At 43.1% G+C, this 15,546-nt stretch overlaps 1 protein-coding gene across 1 annotated transcript in view; it reads right to left on the bottom strand.

Moving 5' to 3' along the window:
- Positions 1-3,499: 3,499 nt before the first annotated feature.
- LOC103249528 (interferon alpha/beta receptor 2-like) overlaps positions 3,500-15,546 on the bottom strand; it is a gene marked incomplete at its 3' end in the record, with an annotated part of 23,751 nt that continues 11,704 nt past the window's right edge. The window contains exons 3-7 of the mRNA XM_008048156.2: positions 14,586-14,627; positions 13,127-13,250; positions 11,227-11,399; positions 7,801-7,946; positions 3,500-3,668 (exon numbers count right to left, since the gene is read on the bottom strand). Of these exons, the coding sequence (XP_008046347.2) occupies positions 3,500-3,668; positions 7,801-7,946; positions 11,227-11,399; positions 13,127-13,250; positions 14,586-14,627 (654 nt within the window). The remainder of the gene's footprint in view (positions 3,669-7,800; positions 7,947-11,226; positions 11,400-13,126; positions 13,251-14,585; positions 14,628-15,546) is intronic.

The raw sequence follows: 15,546 nt of genomic DNA on the forward strand, positions 1-15,546 counted from the left end.
AAAAAAAAAAAAAAATTAGCTGGGCATGGTACATGCCTATAGTCCCAGCTACTTGGAAGGCTAAGGTGGAAGGATCACCTGAGCCCTGCAGGTCAAGGCTGCAGTGGCCATGAGCATGCCACTGCACTCCAGCCTGGGCGACAGAGTGTGCCTCTGACTCAAAAACATAAAAATAAAAAAGAAAGCAAGTGTTGGCAGGACTGCAGCCCTTTGGAAGGCCCTGTGAGAAAATTCATTTCCTTACCTTTCCCAGCTTCTAGAGGTCACTTGCCCCCCTTGGCTCATGGCCCCTCCCTTCATCCTTACTCTTTGACCTCTGCTTCCTTTGACATAGCTCCTTCTCTGATGGGGTCTCTTGCCTCTCTATTCCTTAGAAGGATCCTTGTGTTGACACTGGGCCCACCTGAATGATCCAGGTCATCTCCCCATCTCAAAATCCTCAATTTAATCCCACCTGCAAAGCCATGGAAAATAGTCTGTTCACCTATCTGGGATTAGAAGGTAGACATCATTGGGGGGCCATTACTCTGTTTACCACGTCTCCCTTGGATCTTTATTCAAATGCCACCTTCTCAGAAAGGCCCTCCCTGGCCATCCATATCCCCGTGACCTCAGTGCTGCTGGGCATGTTGGCGGATACCTCTTAGAGCTGATCCTTCTCTAAGGAACCTGGTCAAAGCGGGGTTGCCTAGCCTAGAGGCTGAGTCACAGATCACCACCAGTGATCTAACTTTGTGGAGCTCACATTGTAGCACATGCACGGCCACCACAGCCTCAACCTGCTAGGCTCAGGTGATCCTTCTGCCTCAGCCTTCCAAGCAGCGGGAACTACAGGTGTGTACCACCATGCCTGGCTAATTTTTTATTGATTGTATCTGCCAGTTGCCCGGGCTGGTCTGGAATCCCTGGGCTCAGGCAATCCTCTCACCTCTGCCTCCCAAAGTGCTGGGATTACAGGCGTGAGCCGTGTGCCCGCCCGCCCAGTCAGAGAAAAGTTTCTAAAGCATGTTTCAAGGCTTAAGACAAAGAAAGATGTAAAACAAACACACAAAAAACTTTAAAATACAACTAGGTGATGGCTCTGAGGCAGGAGGATTGCTTAAGCCTGGGAGTTTGAAACCAACCTGGGCAACATAGTGAGACCTACAAAAATCAAAAATTGGCCAAGCGCGGTGGCACATGCTTGTAGTCCCAGCGAGTTGGAGGCTGAGGTAGAAGATTTGCCTGAGCCCAGGAAGGTGGAGGCTGAGGTGAGCTGTGATCCTACCATTGCACTCCAGTCTGGGCAACAGAGTGAGACTCCAAGCCAAAAACTAAAAATAGTCTCTGTCCCTGGTTTCTGGCACAGGGCTTCAAAAACCTATGGCGGTTCCTGAATGACAGGAGTGTCTTTTGTTACTGCCAAGGAGCCCTTTTTAGGGACCATATCTGAGTTTATGCTAATGAGGCGATATGGTGTGGCTAGAATAGGGCTGGTTGCTAGAAAAACTAGCCACATGATTAGAGGTTTGGAACTTCTGACTCCGTCCTCTGACCTTCAGGGAGAGAGAGCAGGAGATCAAGTTTAATCCTGTGGCCAATGATTTAATCAGTCACACCTGCATAATGGAACCCAGTAAAAACTCTGAACACCAGGTTTGAGGAGTCCGAAGGTGGGTGAACATGGATGAATCGGGAGGGTGGTACACCCTGCCTTCACAGGGACAGGAGTTCCTGCACAGGGGAGCCTTCCAGACCTTGTCCTATGAACTTCTTCTCGGAATATTCATTTGTATCCTTTGTAGCAAAAGGGCCATCATACCCTAGCACTTTCTTGAGTTTGTGTGTTATTTTAGCAAATTATGGAAGCTGAAGGGAGGTCATGGGAACTCCTCAATTCGTAGCCAAGTCAGACAGAAGTGCAGGTAACCTCAGGACCCAGGACATGTGGCTGGAGTCTGAAATGGGAGCAGTCTTGTTAACCTTGGGTGGTTAGTGTCAGAAATGAATTGACTCTTTGGATATCTAGTTAGTATCAGATAATTGGCATTAGAACATAAACACATACATTTATATTTTGAAAGAACTACAGGCATACAGAATCTATGCAATTTTAGGTTTGCCTGTATTTAGTTGACATTATAAAGATAATGTACGCTGTGGCTGGGCTTGGTGCCTCATGCCTGTAATCCCTGCACTTTGGAAGGCTGAGATAGGATGATCGTTTGAGCCCAGGAGTTCAAGAGCAGCCTGGGCAACATAGCAAGACCCTGTCTTGATAAAATAAAATAAAAATAGAGTAAGCTGAAGGTCTGAGATATCGTCTCCTTTAAAATCAGTCTATGTATCATTTGGCTTTGAGGAGCACTAGAGAATCAAATCATCCTGCCCTGGAACAAGTACCGACATTGGGCAGCTTTATGTGCCAGGCAACATCTCATGCCCTCGCTTAATTCAAAAATAATCACATCATTTGAAGTTGTTTCCTTATCAATCCTACCTTAATTTTATTCTGGTCAATCAGAACATTAAAGAAACTTCCACTGGGGCTAGGAAATGTAGAAGAGCTCCTTTGTGGGGGATTTTTTTTTTTTTTTTGAGTTGGAGCCCAGCTGGAGTGCAGTGGCACACTCATGGCCACCCCAGTGTCGACCTGATGGGCTCCGGTGATCCTTCCACCTCAGCCTTCCAAGTGGCCGGAACTACAGGTGCACGTTACCATGCCTGGCTAATTTTTGATTTATTGTGGAGACCGATGTCTCGCCAAGTTGCCTAGGCTGGTCTTGAACCCGTGGGCTCAGGCAATCCACTCACCCCGGCCTCCCAAAGTGCTGGAGTTACTGGCTGAGCCACCGAGCCTGGTCAGGGGGATTTTTGCAGATGTTTGCTTTTGGAAAGCAGGTGGAGATGTGGCTACTTACTGAGAAAATCATCAACAGGGTAGGTTCCTAAGCTCAGTTGTTTTGACTGCATATTTCTCCACATAGGAGGAAGGACCAGGGTTACACTGTTCACTGTTCTGATGTCTCTGCCCCAGAATGGCTTTCAGCTTTTATGAGTGATGATCCCAGCCACACTGATAAGGTTCCCTTTCATCTGTGAGCTTCAGCCCAGGCTTCTGCAAGCCATAGCCAGTCTCACTGCTTCTAATGTTCCACCCTCTGCTGTCTCCATGTATAGTTATTTCAAGCAACTCTGCCTTTTCCAGCTTGGATTTGAACAATGGCCATACTAAGAGCACATGGCATGGGCTTTGATCCTGACTCCCTGAAATCACAGCGTTTCCATTTCAAGAAGATTTATGACCTTACAAAGGTAGATAGATATATAATGGCAATATAAGACTGACTCTACCAGATGGTGGAGGCTAACTAACAGAAAACATCTCTGTGATGTGCCTTTTTGGGAAGAAATACTTTCAGTGCTCCATGGATTTCATATTATTATTATTTAAAATTGGTTTTCCCTCGGAGTAAAAGCATGAATTTTAAAACATGAAAATTTTAAAAAGTGGACATACCTGATTCCTGGCCAGGTTGAAGGAGAGTACATTTTGAGGGAGATTTGATAACTGTCTCCTGACCTCTAGGCTCAAAATAAACAGACACACAGTAGTTTGTGTTTAGAATTAACTTGTCAATGACATAGGTGAAATTTCCACTGAAGTTTTCTTTTATTTCCGGTTTATGCTGTAAAAATAAGTAAAAAAAAAAAAATCAGTAAGACTTTGAGTGAAGAGTTCATTGAGAGGCAGAATCTAAGAGTCTCTTCTGGGGATTTGTTTTCAAATCTTTTTTTTTTTTTTTGAGTCATTGTCTCACTCTGTCACCCAGGCTGTCAACCACAGCTTTGACTTGTTGGGCTCAGGTGATCCTTCTGCCCACCTTCCAAGTAGCTAGAACTACAAGTGCATACCACCATGCCCAAATAATTTTTTGATTTACTGTAGAGACACAGTCTTGCCAAGTTGCCCAAGCTGGTCTTGAACCCCTGGGCTTAGGCAATCCTCTCACCTCAGCCTCCCAAAGTGCTGGGATTATAGGTGTGGGCCACTACGCCCAACCTAGCAGTGTTATAAATGAGAATTCCTAGCCGTTCAAATACAGGACCCTGTACTAGAAGAAGGAGCTAGTAAACAAACACATATGCAGCCCAACAAATAAAAGCTTCCCCTCTGGTGGCTACCATGTATCCCTCCTTCCATGTATGGAAAAGCTTCTTAGAAAAAGGAGCTCTCTAGGCAGGGTGTGGTTGCTCCTGCCTGTAATCCCAGCACTCTGGGAGGCTTAGGTAGGAGGATTGCTTGAGCCCAGGAGCCTGGGCAATATTGTGAGACCTCATCTCTACAAAAAATAAAAAAATTAGCCAGGTGTGGTGGCACGTGGCACACCTATAGTCCCAGCTATTGGGAGGTTGAGGTGGAAGGATCGTCTGAGCCCAAAATGTCAAGGCTGCAGTGAGTTGAGATGGTGCCACTGCACTTCAGCCTAGACTACAGAGTGAGAGACACTGAAAAAAGAAAAGAAAAGAAAAAAGAAGCAGAAAGGAGGAAAAGGAGGAGGAGAAAAAGGAAGAGAAAGAGGGGGTAGGAGGAGGTTTCCTCATGATCTCTTATTTTTTTCCTCCCTGTGTTTCTTAAATCTACTCCAACCAGCTCTTTGCCCTGTGACTATTGAAACTACTATTTTGCTGGGTGTGGTGGTTCACACCTATAACCCTAGCACTTTGGGAGGCAGAGACAAGAGAATTGCCTGAGCCCAGAGGTTTGAGACCAGCCTGGACAACATGGTGAGACCTCATCTCTACAATTAAAAAAAAAAAAAAATTTGCTGGGCATGGTGGCGTGTGTCTGTAGTTCCAGCTACTTGGAAGGCTGAGGTGGAAGGATCACCTGAGCCCAGCAGGTCGAGGCTGTGGTGGCCTTGAGGGTACCACTGCATTACAGCCTGGGTGACAGAGTGAGACTCTGACACAGAAAATAAAACATAAAAAACCCAAAAAAACTACTCTTTATCAAAGGCACAATGATGCTAAATCCAATCATCAGTCCTAATTGGTCCCATTTGCAGTACTGAATTCAGCAGATCACTATCTCCTGAAACTTACTTCTCTGTGCTACCTGGACATCATTCTCATCTGTTTTTCTTCTTCTTGTGCTGGTTGCTCCTTCTCAGTCTATTTTGCTATCGTCCTCATTTGCTAGCTCTCCAAATTTTGGAAGGTTCCAGGGCTCTGTCCTTGGATGTCTTGTCTTCTATCTGTATGCCCACTCCCAGGTGCCATCATCTAGTATCAGGGCATTCAACATGTGTACCAAGAAGCCAACAGCTTCCAGGACATCTCTCTAGCTGGGAGCTCTCCCCTGAACTCTAGACCTGGGACACCCAACTTCTGCCTAAAAGGTCCTCCTAGATGCCATGTGGGCACCTTGAAATTAACATGCTCAAAAAAAAAAAAAAAAAAGCAATTAACATGCTCAAAATTGAGCTATCCAACCCCCATCTGCTCAAACCATACGAATCTTCTTCATTGTAGTTACTGAAAACTCCAAAGTGCTTGAGTCCTAACTTCTTTTTCTATCATACTGTACTACTGTACATCCAACCTACCTGGAAATACTGTTGGCTCCACTTGTAAAATATATGCAGAACTTGATGGTTTCTCATTTGACTACAGGGCCAGGACGTGAGCCTAGCCCTGACACTAAAACATCTTTCAGGCTTTCCTATTTCAAGCAAGAGCAAATACCCCTCTACTATCAAGTGGTCCAAGCCACCACCATCTGTTGCCTGGATCATACTCATAACCTATTTTTTCCCCTTGATTTAATTGAAAGACTAGTTTTCTTTAATGAAAAAGATGCTTATTCACTATAGTTTTCTTCGTACAGGATTATTACTACCCTAATAAGCATAGGTCTCTCTTTTTTTTGAGTTGGAGTCTCACTCAGTCACCCAGGCTGGAGTGCAGTGGCACGCTCACGGCCACCGCAGCCTTGACTTGCTGGGCTCAGGGGATCTTTCTGCCTCAACCTTCCAAGTAGCTGGAACTACAGGCATGTGACACCATGCCTAGCTAATTTTTTTATTCATTGTAGAGACGAGGTCTCACCAAGTTTCCTAGGCTGGTCTCGAGCCCCTGAACTCAGGCAATCCTCTCGTCTCAGCCTCCTAAAGTGCTGGGGTTACAGGCTTGAGCCATGGCACCCGGCCAGCATAGGTCTCTTATTTTAGAAATCATAATCTAAGACATGGCGTTAATGGCTTATGAATTGAACACAAATGAGACTTGATTGAAATGGAATATTTAATGACACTTGATACAGTCCCTGAGTCACACATCAATTTATTTTTCCTAATATTTTTGCTCCCTTTTTCTAGCGTGTTGATTATAATCCATGTGGATATTAAAGGAAAAATTATAATAATCATGTAATTTGTAACTGCCTATTAAGTGCTTATCACCCTAACAGTGTCTTAACTGGTCTTCCAAGTTTTGCCTTTGTCCTGAGGTCTATTCTTAACTCACCAGCTGGGATACCCTGTTAAGCTTTGGGTCCTTGGGCCTCCAGGGGTTTTCATCACACTCAGAGACTCAGAGCCACAAAGTCCTACCAGGTCCAGTCTCATTACCTCTTGGACCCCATTTCTTACTATTCAACCCCCTTGGTCACTCCCCTCCAGCAACCTCTCCCTGCTGTTTCTCAAACCCACCGGACCACTCCAGCCACAGGGTCTTTAAATTTCCTATGCCCTCTGCCTGAAATGTGCCTGCCCTGATACCTTGCAGCCTGGTCTTCCTTTAGAGATGAGGTCTCTCCAAGTTGCCCAGACTGGTCTCAAACCTATCGGCTCAGGCAGTCCTCTCACCTCGGTCTCCCAAAGTGCTGGGATTAGAGGTGTTGGTTTTATAATTGGCAGAGGGCCCTAGAAAAGTAAGCTGCTGTTACAGCAGTGCCCAACAGAGAGTGCCATCTGTCCATTTTCACTTATTCCAATAATCTGAGGGATGATGGCAATGAAAATTGAAGACCTGGCTGGGTGTGGTGACTCACACCTGTAATCCCAGCATTTTGGGAGGCCAAGGTGAGAGGACTGCCTGAGTCCAGTTGTTAGAGACCAGCCTGGGCAACTTGGTGAGACCTTGTCTCTACAATAAACGGAAAAAGTAGCCAGGCATGGTGGTGAATGCCTGGAGTACCAGCTACTTGGAAGGCTGAGGTAGAGGGATTGCCTCAGCTCAGCAGGTCAAGGCTGCAGTGGCCGTGAGTATGCCACTGCACTGCAGCCTGGGCGACAGAGTGAGACTCTGGCAAAAAAAAAAAAAAAGAAAAAAGAAAATTGAAGATCTAGCTCTGCCAGATATCAGGATTACCTTGAGGTTACTGACTGTCAGTTGGGTCTGTGAGAAATCAGGAGGGGACAGAACTGCTGGAAGAGCCACTTTCCTTCCTGTGTGTGAAGGCTGGAGATATGTCACGTGTGGCTCAGCTAAATCACTCTTTCCAAGAAAATCTCACCCGGGCTTGCTGAAACCTGGTTTCTCTTGAAATCGACACCACACGCCTCTCTCTCCTGTGTGTCCCTGGATGTTGTGTGTGTGGCTTATTCTTTTAAGACCATGCTGCAGGGTTAAATCAATCAACATATTTTCATAATGAATGAACAACAGACTTCTTTCTCAAAGTGAGACCACATTGAAGCCAGATCTTTTAGTTTTAATTGTCCGACTACAAATTTCTTTTTCTGAAAGAGAGAGAGAGTCAAGGACATTTATTGACCACTCAGAACTGTTTTGATCCCAACACTGGACACCACTCACCTTCTTAACAATCCCCTCTGACTCTTCTTCGATGATGAGTGATATAGCAGACTGTAATTCTTTCTCAAAGACAGATGGAAATTTCACTGTCACAATAATGTGGTCTGTAAAACCAACAATCTCAAACTCTGGTGGTTCAAATGACACTGTTTAGAAAACAAAGTCAGAAACAAACCCCAATGTCAGTCAATAACTGTACCCTGACAATGCCATCCCTTGTCATAAGACACCCCTTCTTCTTCTAAAGAAAAGCTATTTTCTTTTTAATCTTCCTATGATCCTTATTGTAACATGTTATTTTTATTGTATTGGTGAAAAACTGAGGACAAATGAAGTGATTTGTTTAATATTACTATAGAAAATCAAGGACGGGTTCTGGGCTGGAAACCAGGAACTTTCCCAATGTTCAAGCTCTATTCTAAATCCCAAATTAAAAATGACTTTTTTCATATTACAATAATAATACATAATCATTATAGACATATCAGAAAATATAGATAGGCAATTTTCTCTGAATGCCATTAATTATCTTCTGTGTAGGCTATGTATGTATAAATACAGAGGGTGCCAAAAAAAAAATATATATATATATATATATATATATACACATTTTTTTCATTTTTTTTTTTTAAATAGGAGTCTCACTCTGTTGCCAAGACTGGAGTGCCTGGCATGCTCACAGCCACTGCAGCCTTGACCTGCTGGGCTCAGGTGATCCTTCTGTCTCAGCCTTCCAAGTAGCTGGAGTCACAGGCGCACACCACCATGCCCAACTAATTTTTTAGAGAGGAGGTTTCACTAAATTGCCCAGGCTGGTCTTGAACCCCTGGACTCAGGCAATCCTCTCATCTCTGCCTCCCAAAGTGCTGGGATTACAGGCATGAGCCATCACACCAGGCTAAAATGTATACACATTTTAAGGAAGGAAAAAATGTTATTGAATGGTAATACTCAGGATAACTCATTTCAGGGCTCCTTTCTGTTTCCAGAGAGCTTTGTGGCTTAATAAACTCCTCCTTTCACTCAAAAAAAAAAAAAATTGTAATACTCAGTATACACCAATAATAAGTCATGTTTGACTTCTGCAATTATAAGAGGTGCTCAAAGTGGTTACCATCAGCATCTGGACACTTCTGATTTAGGTGAACTAAAAGTAATACATATATAACATTTCTTAAAATTTGTATACTTTTTTTTGGCACCCCTGGTATGTATGTGTGTGTATATATATTAAACTAGTGTGTATATATACACATACTATATATAAACTAAAATTAAATCAGTCTAGCTGACATTGTTTTGCATGGAATACATTTTTGTGTAACTATATTTCATAAACATATCAATATATATCCATCTAAATCAAGGGTTGGCAACTTTGGCCCATGAGTTATGAACTTTTGCACAGCCTGAAAGTTCAGAATGGTTTTTAATTTTTAAAGGATTGTAAAAAAAATAAAAATAAAGAAGAATATGTGGCAGAAATCATACATGGCCCACAAAGTCTAAAGTGTTTCTTCTCTGACCCTGTAACATAGAAACTCTGCCAACCCCTGATGTGCATAGTAATTTCTCATGGCTAATTCTATTTTTTAAATGGCTGTACCATGATTGCACTGTTTTACTGTTCTGCACAGTTCAATAGTTTCTTTTTCTGAAAAGAAGCAATGTGTCATTGAGTATTCTTGGAGCTAAATATTTTCACCTATCCTTAAGATTATTTTTAGGACAAATGATTAAGGAGGAATTTTGGATTAGAGCAGGCACATGTTAAGGTTTTTAAGAAATACTGTCAAATAAGTTCAGAAGGATTACACCAAAAGCACATTCTTTGTATTCCCTCTTAACCTGGGTATTTATGTATTTTCACATTTATCATTAGAATCATGAAAAATATCTTATTGTTACTTTTTTTTTTTTTTTTTTGAGCCAGAGTCTCACTCGGTCTCCCAGGCTAAAGTGCAGTGGCATGCTCACGACTACCCCAGCATCAACCTGCTGGGCTCTGGCAATCCTTCTGTCTCAGTCTTCCAAGTAGTTGGAACTACAGCCACTTGCATCATGCCTGGCTAATTTTTTGATTTATTGTAGAGACGAGGTCTCACCAAGTTGCCCAGGCTGGTCTCAAACCCGTGGGCTCAGACAATCGTCTCGGCTGAGCCTCCCAAAGTACTGGGATTATAGGTATGAGCCACCATGCCTGGTTTAATGTTACTTTAATACATATTCTTTAATAACCTAAATACCAAGAATACTCAATGACACATTGTGTCTTTTCAGAAAAAGAAACTATTGGAATGTACAAAACAGTGAATCAGTTAAATCATGATACAGCCACTTAGTAAAACAGAATTAGCCATAAGAAATTATAATGTAAATCAGAGGTTGGCAGACTTTCTATATAGGGTCAGAGAAGAAACTTTTCAATGTGTACACATAGATATGTCTGTTTATACACACACACACACAAACATTGTACACAATTCCAGTAAATCTCATATCTAAGCTGTTTGACACAGTGGGATTCAGTCATCATGACCACTTTGCTAAGCACATATGTGTGCATATATGTGCGTGCACACCCACATACCTACGACAGAGAGCTAAAACCAAATCTTTCTCTTGGAAACTGGGAAATGTAAAAAGTATCAGAGCTGGACCTGTGAACACAAGTGCCTTAGGGAGTTTACTCCAGAAGAGAGAAAGAGGAAAGGAAGGAAGGAAGGAAGGGGAAAGAAAGGAGGAAGGAAAGAAAAGAAAAAGAAAGAAGGAAGGAAAAAGAAAGAAGGAAGAAAGGAAATAAAGAAAAGAAAGAAAAGAAAGAAGGAAGGAAAGAAAAGAGAAATGGAAGGAAGGAAGAAAAAAGAAAAGAAAAAAGGAAGGAATGAAGGAAAGAAAAGAAAGAAAGAAAAGAAAAAAGGAAGGAAAGAAAAGAAAGAAAATAAGGGGAAGGAAGGAAGGAAGAAAGTAGTGAATTTGTTCTTGCACTCCAATCTTCTCCTCTGAACTTTGGGCCCTCAGTGCATACACGCCTGGTGTCCACACATACAGGACTTACTGGGTTATAATTGGGGGTGAGTTCCTGTATTAAGGAAAACACTGGCCCAAAGAGATGGGGCAGCTTAGATTAGGTCACCTGAAGCCGGCTTTATACTTCCTGTCAGGTCATGAAACAGCTACTACTACTGCAGCCACTGGGCAAATCTTGAAGTATAGATTATTGTTCCACTTTTCAGATTAAAAAACAAAAAACTGAGGCTCAGAGAAGCAAAGCAGTCCACGATTACAGAGCCAGAAGTGGCAGGGCCAGGCAGTGAGCCTAGCCCTAACACTAAAAACTCTCTGAAGACCTTCCTGTCTCATGGAAGAGCACATAATAAGGATCTTGAGGATGAGGACGAAGTTGAGAAACAGAGATCAACTCACTGTCCATGGCCAGCAGGAAACCGTGCTTGCAGCTGACCAAGGATGTGCTCCCTCTGAATCCTTCCACCATGGCGAGGTATGTCTCATGCATCTGTGTCCACATACCTGTTAGGTCACAAAATGATCTCGTGGTATTGGTACAGTTCTCAACAGTATACATATCGTCTAGTTCACTTTGGAAAGGAAAGAAATGGAAAAAGCAAAACGTTAGCGTGTAGGTAATGAGAATCTGTTTTCTGTGTGTCTTACTTCCTTCTTTTCTTTTTTTGGAGCCAGAGTTTCACTCTGTCGCCCAGGTTGCTCATGGCCACTGCAGCCTCAACCTGCTGGACTCAGGCGATCCTTCTGCCTCAACTTTCCAAGTAGCTGGAACTACACATGCACGCCACCATGCCTGGCTAATTTTTTGATTTATTGAAGAAATGAGGTCTCACTAAGTTGCCCAGGCTGGTCTTGATCCCCTGAGCTTGGCAATCCTCTCGCCTTGGCCTCCCAAAGTGCTGGGATTACAGGCTTGAGCCACTGCACCCAGCCACTTCCTCATTTTCTTTGGGGCTCTGTTCAATATCACGCTATTAAATTGTCTTCCCAGACCATCTTATTCAAAATGGAACTCCCTCCACTTTCCTCGCCTATGCACTCTCAATCCCTCTTAGTCTTCTTCATTTTTCTTCATAGTGCTTACTGGCACCTGTCACATTATACCTTTTTAAAAATAACAAATATAATTTTATTTATTTATTAACTTATTTATGGAGACGAGGTCTCACTATGTTGCCTAGGTTGGTCTTGAACTCCTGGGTTCAAGGGATTCTCCCACCTCCCAAAGTGATGGGATTACAGACATGAGCCATTGCGCCCTGCCACATTATACCTTTACTTGTTTATTGAAGCCTCTATTTCCTTTCAGAATGTGTGCTCTAGGAGGGCAGGGACTTTGGTTCATGGTTGGACCCCCTAGTATGTAGTAGGTGCACAGTAAATATTTGCTGGATGAATGAATGAGTGAAACTTGAATTCTCATGGTAGAGCCCTCTCCCTACAGGGTAATCATGAATGCCTTCCCTTGAGACCCCCTTCCTCTCTGGCTGGAACTACATGATCCAGCCCTAAGTCAATCTCGGGTTATTTTAGGGACAACACAGAGATCTGATCTACCGAGTTTCAGAAAGGTAGGTAGATAATACATGCGGTCACTCAATGTTGAGAGAAACTTTAAGACTTTAAAAGGCATCAAAGAGCAACTCTCAAGAGGCCTTTCCCTGGCCCAGTCAGCAACAGCAGCAACAGCTACAGGGCAAATAAATAACCAATAAAGGGATGCTCCAAGGTGTTACTGTATTCAAGCAAACAGTGATGTCTAAGTGATAGTCAGACATGAGAAGAACACCAAAGAGGGCCCCATCCATCACGCCATGAGTCCTCACAGCAACCCCTCAGCAGAGGCATTAGGTCAGGGGGGCTAAACTCTGTGCCAAGCGTCAAGCTCATTAGTGATCAAACCAGACTTTGGATCCAGGCCTGTCTTAGACTGGGCAGGCAGCTTTCTGGTATCCCACCAGAGTAAAGAAAAGTGAACATAAACCGTCAACATGGTCAACAGACCTCTGGACTCTTGTCCTCTGAAAACATTCAGCAGATCGACTGACTTAGAGAAATCGTTGCAAAAACCACACACAACTATTTTGTTTGTGAGGTTTTGACCTGTAGAAGTTGGCTTTCATTATAAATATGAGCTTTGTCAAAATAGCTTTGGATTATGAAAGTATTTATTTTGTTAAAAATGGATGAGTGACAGGTGCTTTGCCTTTGGCCTTTTAAGGCTCTGAATAAAAATATGTTTAGAACATAATAGAACAATAATGTGTTTAGCAAGAAAAACTAGAAATGCCAAACTAACCTCATGATTGTGTACCATAATGTATAGTGAGTTGGTTTAATGGAATGGTTTTTTAATTCCCATGATAAGATTGACCTGAAATTTCGTAACGTCATCTTTAAAATGCAAGGTTCCTTTGAAGAATCTAAAGAGAATGGGAGAAAGAAAGAAAAAAAAACATTGCCATTTGGTAACCGAGGCTGTATTCTGGCTATTGTTGAGTCGTCTCTTGAGATCTAGGGCTCACACTTCCAGCAGAGAAGCCCTTCCAGAGCCCTGGGTTCTTGGAAATAGGACATCTATTGGACACAGGAAATGAACTAATACAGTTAATTAGAGCAACACATTGTCAAGGCAGACAGCTTAGGAAACAGACACTTGACTCGATGTAAACAGAATCTGGACAGAAGGGCTCTCTCCAGTTGTCATTGATTACAATAATGTAGGCCACCCTGGCCCACAGGGTGTGTTTCCCCTTCCCCTCCCCACCCACTCTCAACTCAGCTCCAGTTTCTCCCCCATCTCCCCAAGCAGCTCAGCCCATTGCAACTGTCCTTCCACTTCATTTATTCCCCTACCACACAGAGGAGGGAAGTACAGTGTGTGTGCCCACACCGGCCCTTTCTAGGCATTTAAGTCTCACAAGAATGTCGAAGTAGGTACTATGAATAGACCCATTTTACAGACGGTGAAATTGAGTTGTAATACAATGTATGCAGCTGGGAAGTGGTAACAGCAAAGGAGATACTAACACTACACTTGTCAAATCCTTCCTTATATGGGTACATTTTTAAAGATCATCTAAGTTTCTTGTGGTTAGGACCCAGGCCTTGGCTTCTTGGTTGCCAACTCTTCAGTTACTGATGCTTACCACAAAGCCAAACACGTATTTAATACTTAATGACGTTTTTATGGACAGATTTATATATGCAGGCAGGAAGTTTCATTTAAAAAGTTTATTTGGAACCCACAGGTGGAAGAATGTAAATTAGAGATAAATTGTTTATGGATTATTTTTTTGTTTGGTGCAGTCTGTGTCTCTCATTCTAGTAGGAGAACATTAAGAGTTTGAATATTCTTCTAGGAGATTTTAAAATGATCTCCAGTGTTCATTTCTTGTAGTAGTTACCTGAGACCAATGTGAAAGTCAGGGTTAGCTAATGTGAAAGTCAGGTTGGCTCCCTTGACAGATAAAGGATTCCAATAAAATAGACAACATATCTGGGATCAGAAATCAAATTTCCAATATTTTACACTTTTTTTTTTAGAGACAGGGTCTTGCTCTGTTGCTCAGGCTGATGTACAGTGGTGCGATCATAGCTCACTGGAACCGTAAACTCCTATGCTCAAGCGATCCTTCTGCCTCAGCCTCCTGAGTAGCTGGGACTGCAAGTGTGAGTTCATAGTTTATACTTCTGAATGGTTGCCCCAACACTTTGACCCTTACATAAAATGTAATCAAGCCAAGAAAATCTCTTACCAGACAAATCATGTGAAATACCAAACACTAGATTGATGCACACTAGGAAGAAGAAAAACATGTTAGAGAAGCAACAAAGTTTTCTCTCTAAATCAGGGATGACCTATTACTCTAAGTCTGGCATTCTTTTATGCACATTTGTTCATATTGGATTGAGACTTTCTTGTGCTAAAAGAAGTTCTGGCAAGGTCTGGTAGCTCAGCCTGTAATCCCAGCACTTTGGGAGGCCGAGGTGAGTGTATTGCCTGAGTCTGTGGGCTTGAGACTAGCCCGGGCAACCTGGCGAGACCTCATCTCTACAACAGATAAAAAATTAGCCGGGTGTGGTAGCACATGCCTGTAGTTCTAGCTACTTGGAAGGCTGAGGTGGAAGGATCGCCTGAGCTCAGCAGGTTGACACTGGGGTGGCCGTAAGTGTGCCATGGTACTCCAGCCTGGGCAACAGAATATGACTCTGACCAAAAAAAAAGAGAACATTCTCAAGTAAATGGTTCTTACTTGACATTGGTACCAGTAGCACATGGTTTAGGGATTGCATTCCGAGTAGATCCCAAACCAGGTCTTAGGAACTAACACTAACAAGAAGCATGCACAGTCCCTGTTCTACGTGGCGTTTTCTACTTTAAAATATCTTTTTTTTTCTTTTTGAGTTGCAGTCTCACTCTGTTGCCCAGGCTGGAGTTTAGTGGCATGCTCACGGCCACCTCAGCCTCAACCTGTTGGGCTCAGGTGATCCTTTCGCCTCAGCCTTCCAGGTAGCTGGAACTACAGGCACGTGCCACAATGCCCATCTAATTTTTTGATTTATTGTACAGATGAGGTCTCGCCAAGTTGCTCAGGCTGGTCTCAAACCCATGGGCTTAGGCAATCCTCTCATATCAGCCTCCCAAAGTGCTGGGATTATAGGCGTCAGTCACCGCGCCCAGACTGGTAGACCTTTACACCAAAAATAATTGCTTTT

Source organism: Carlito syrichta, unplaced genomic scaffold (genome assembly GCF_000164805.1).
Source record: "Carlito syrichta isolate Samal-C Ts95f unplaced genomic scaffold, Tarsius_syrichta-2.0.1 Scaffold120658, whole genome shotgun sequence".
In the NCBI taxonomy this organism is placed as follows: domain Eukaryota; kingdom Metazoa; phylum Chordata; class Mammalia; order Primates; family Tarsiidae; genus Carlito; species Carlito syrichta.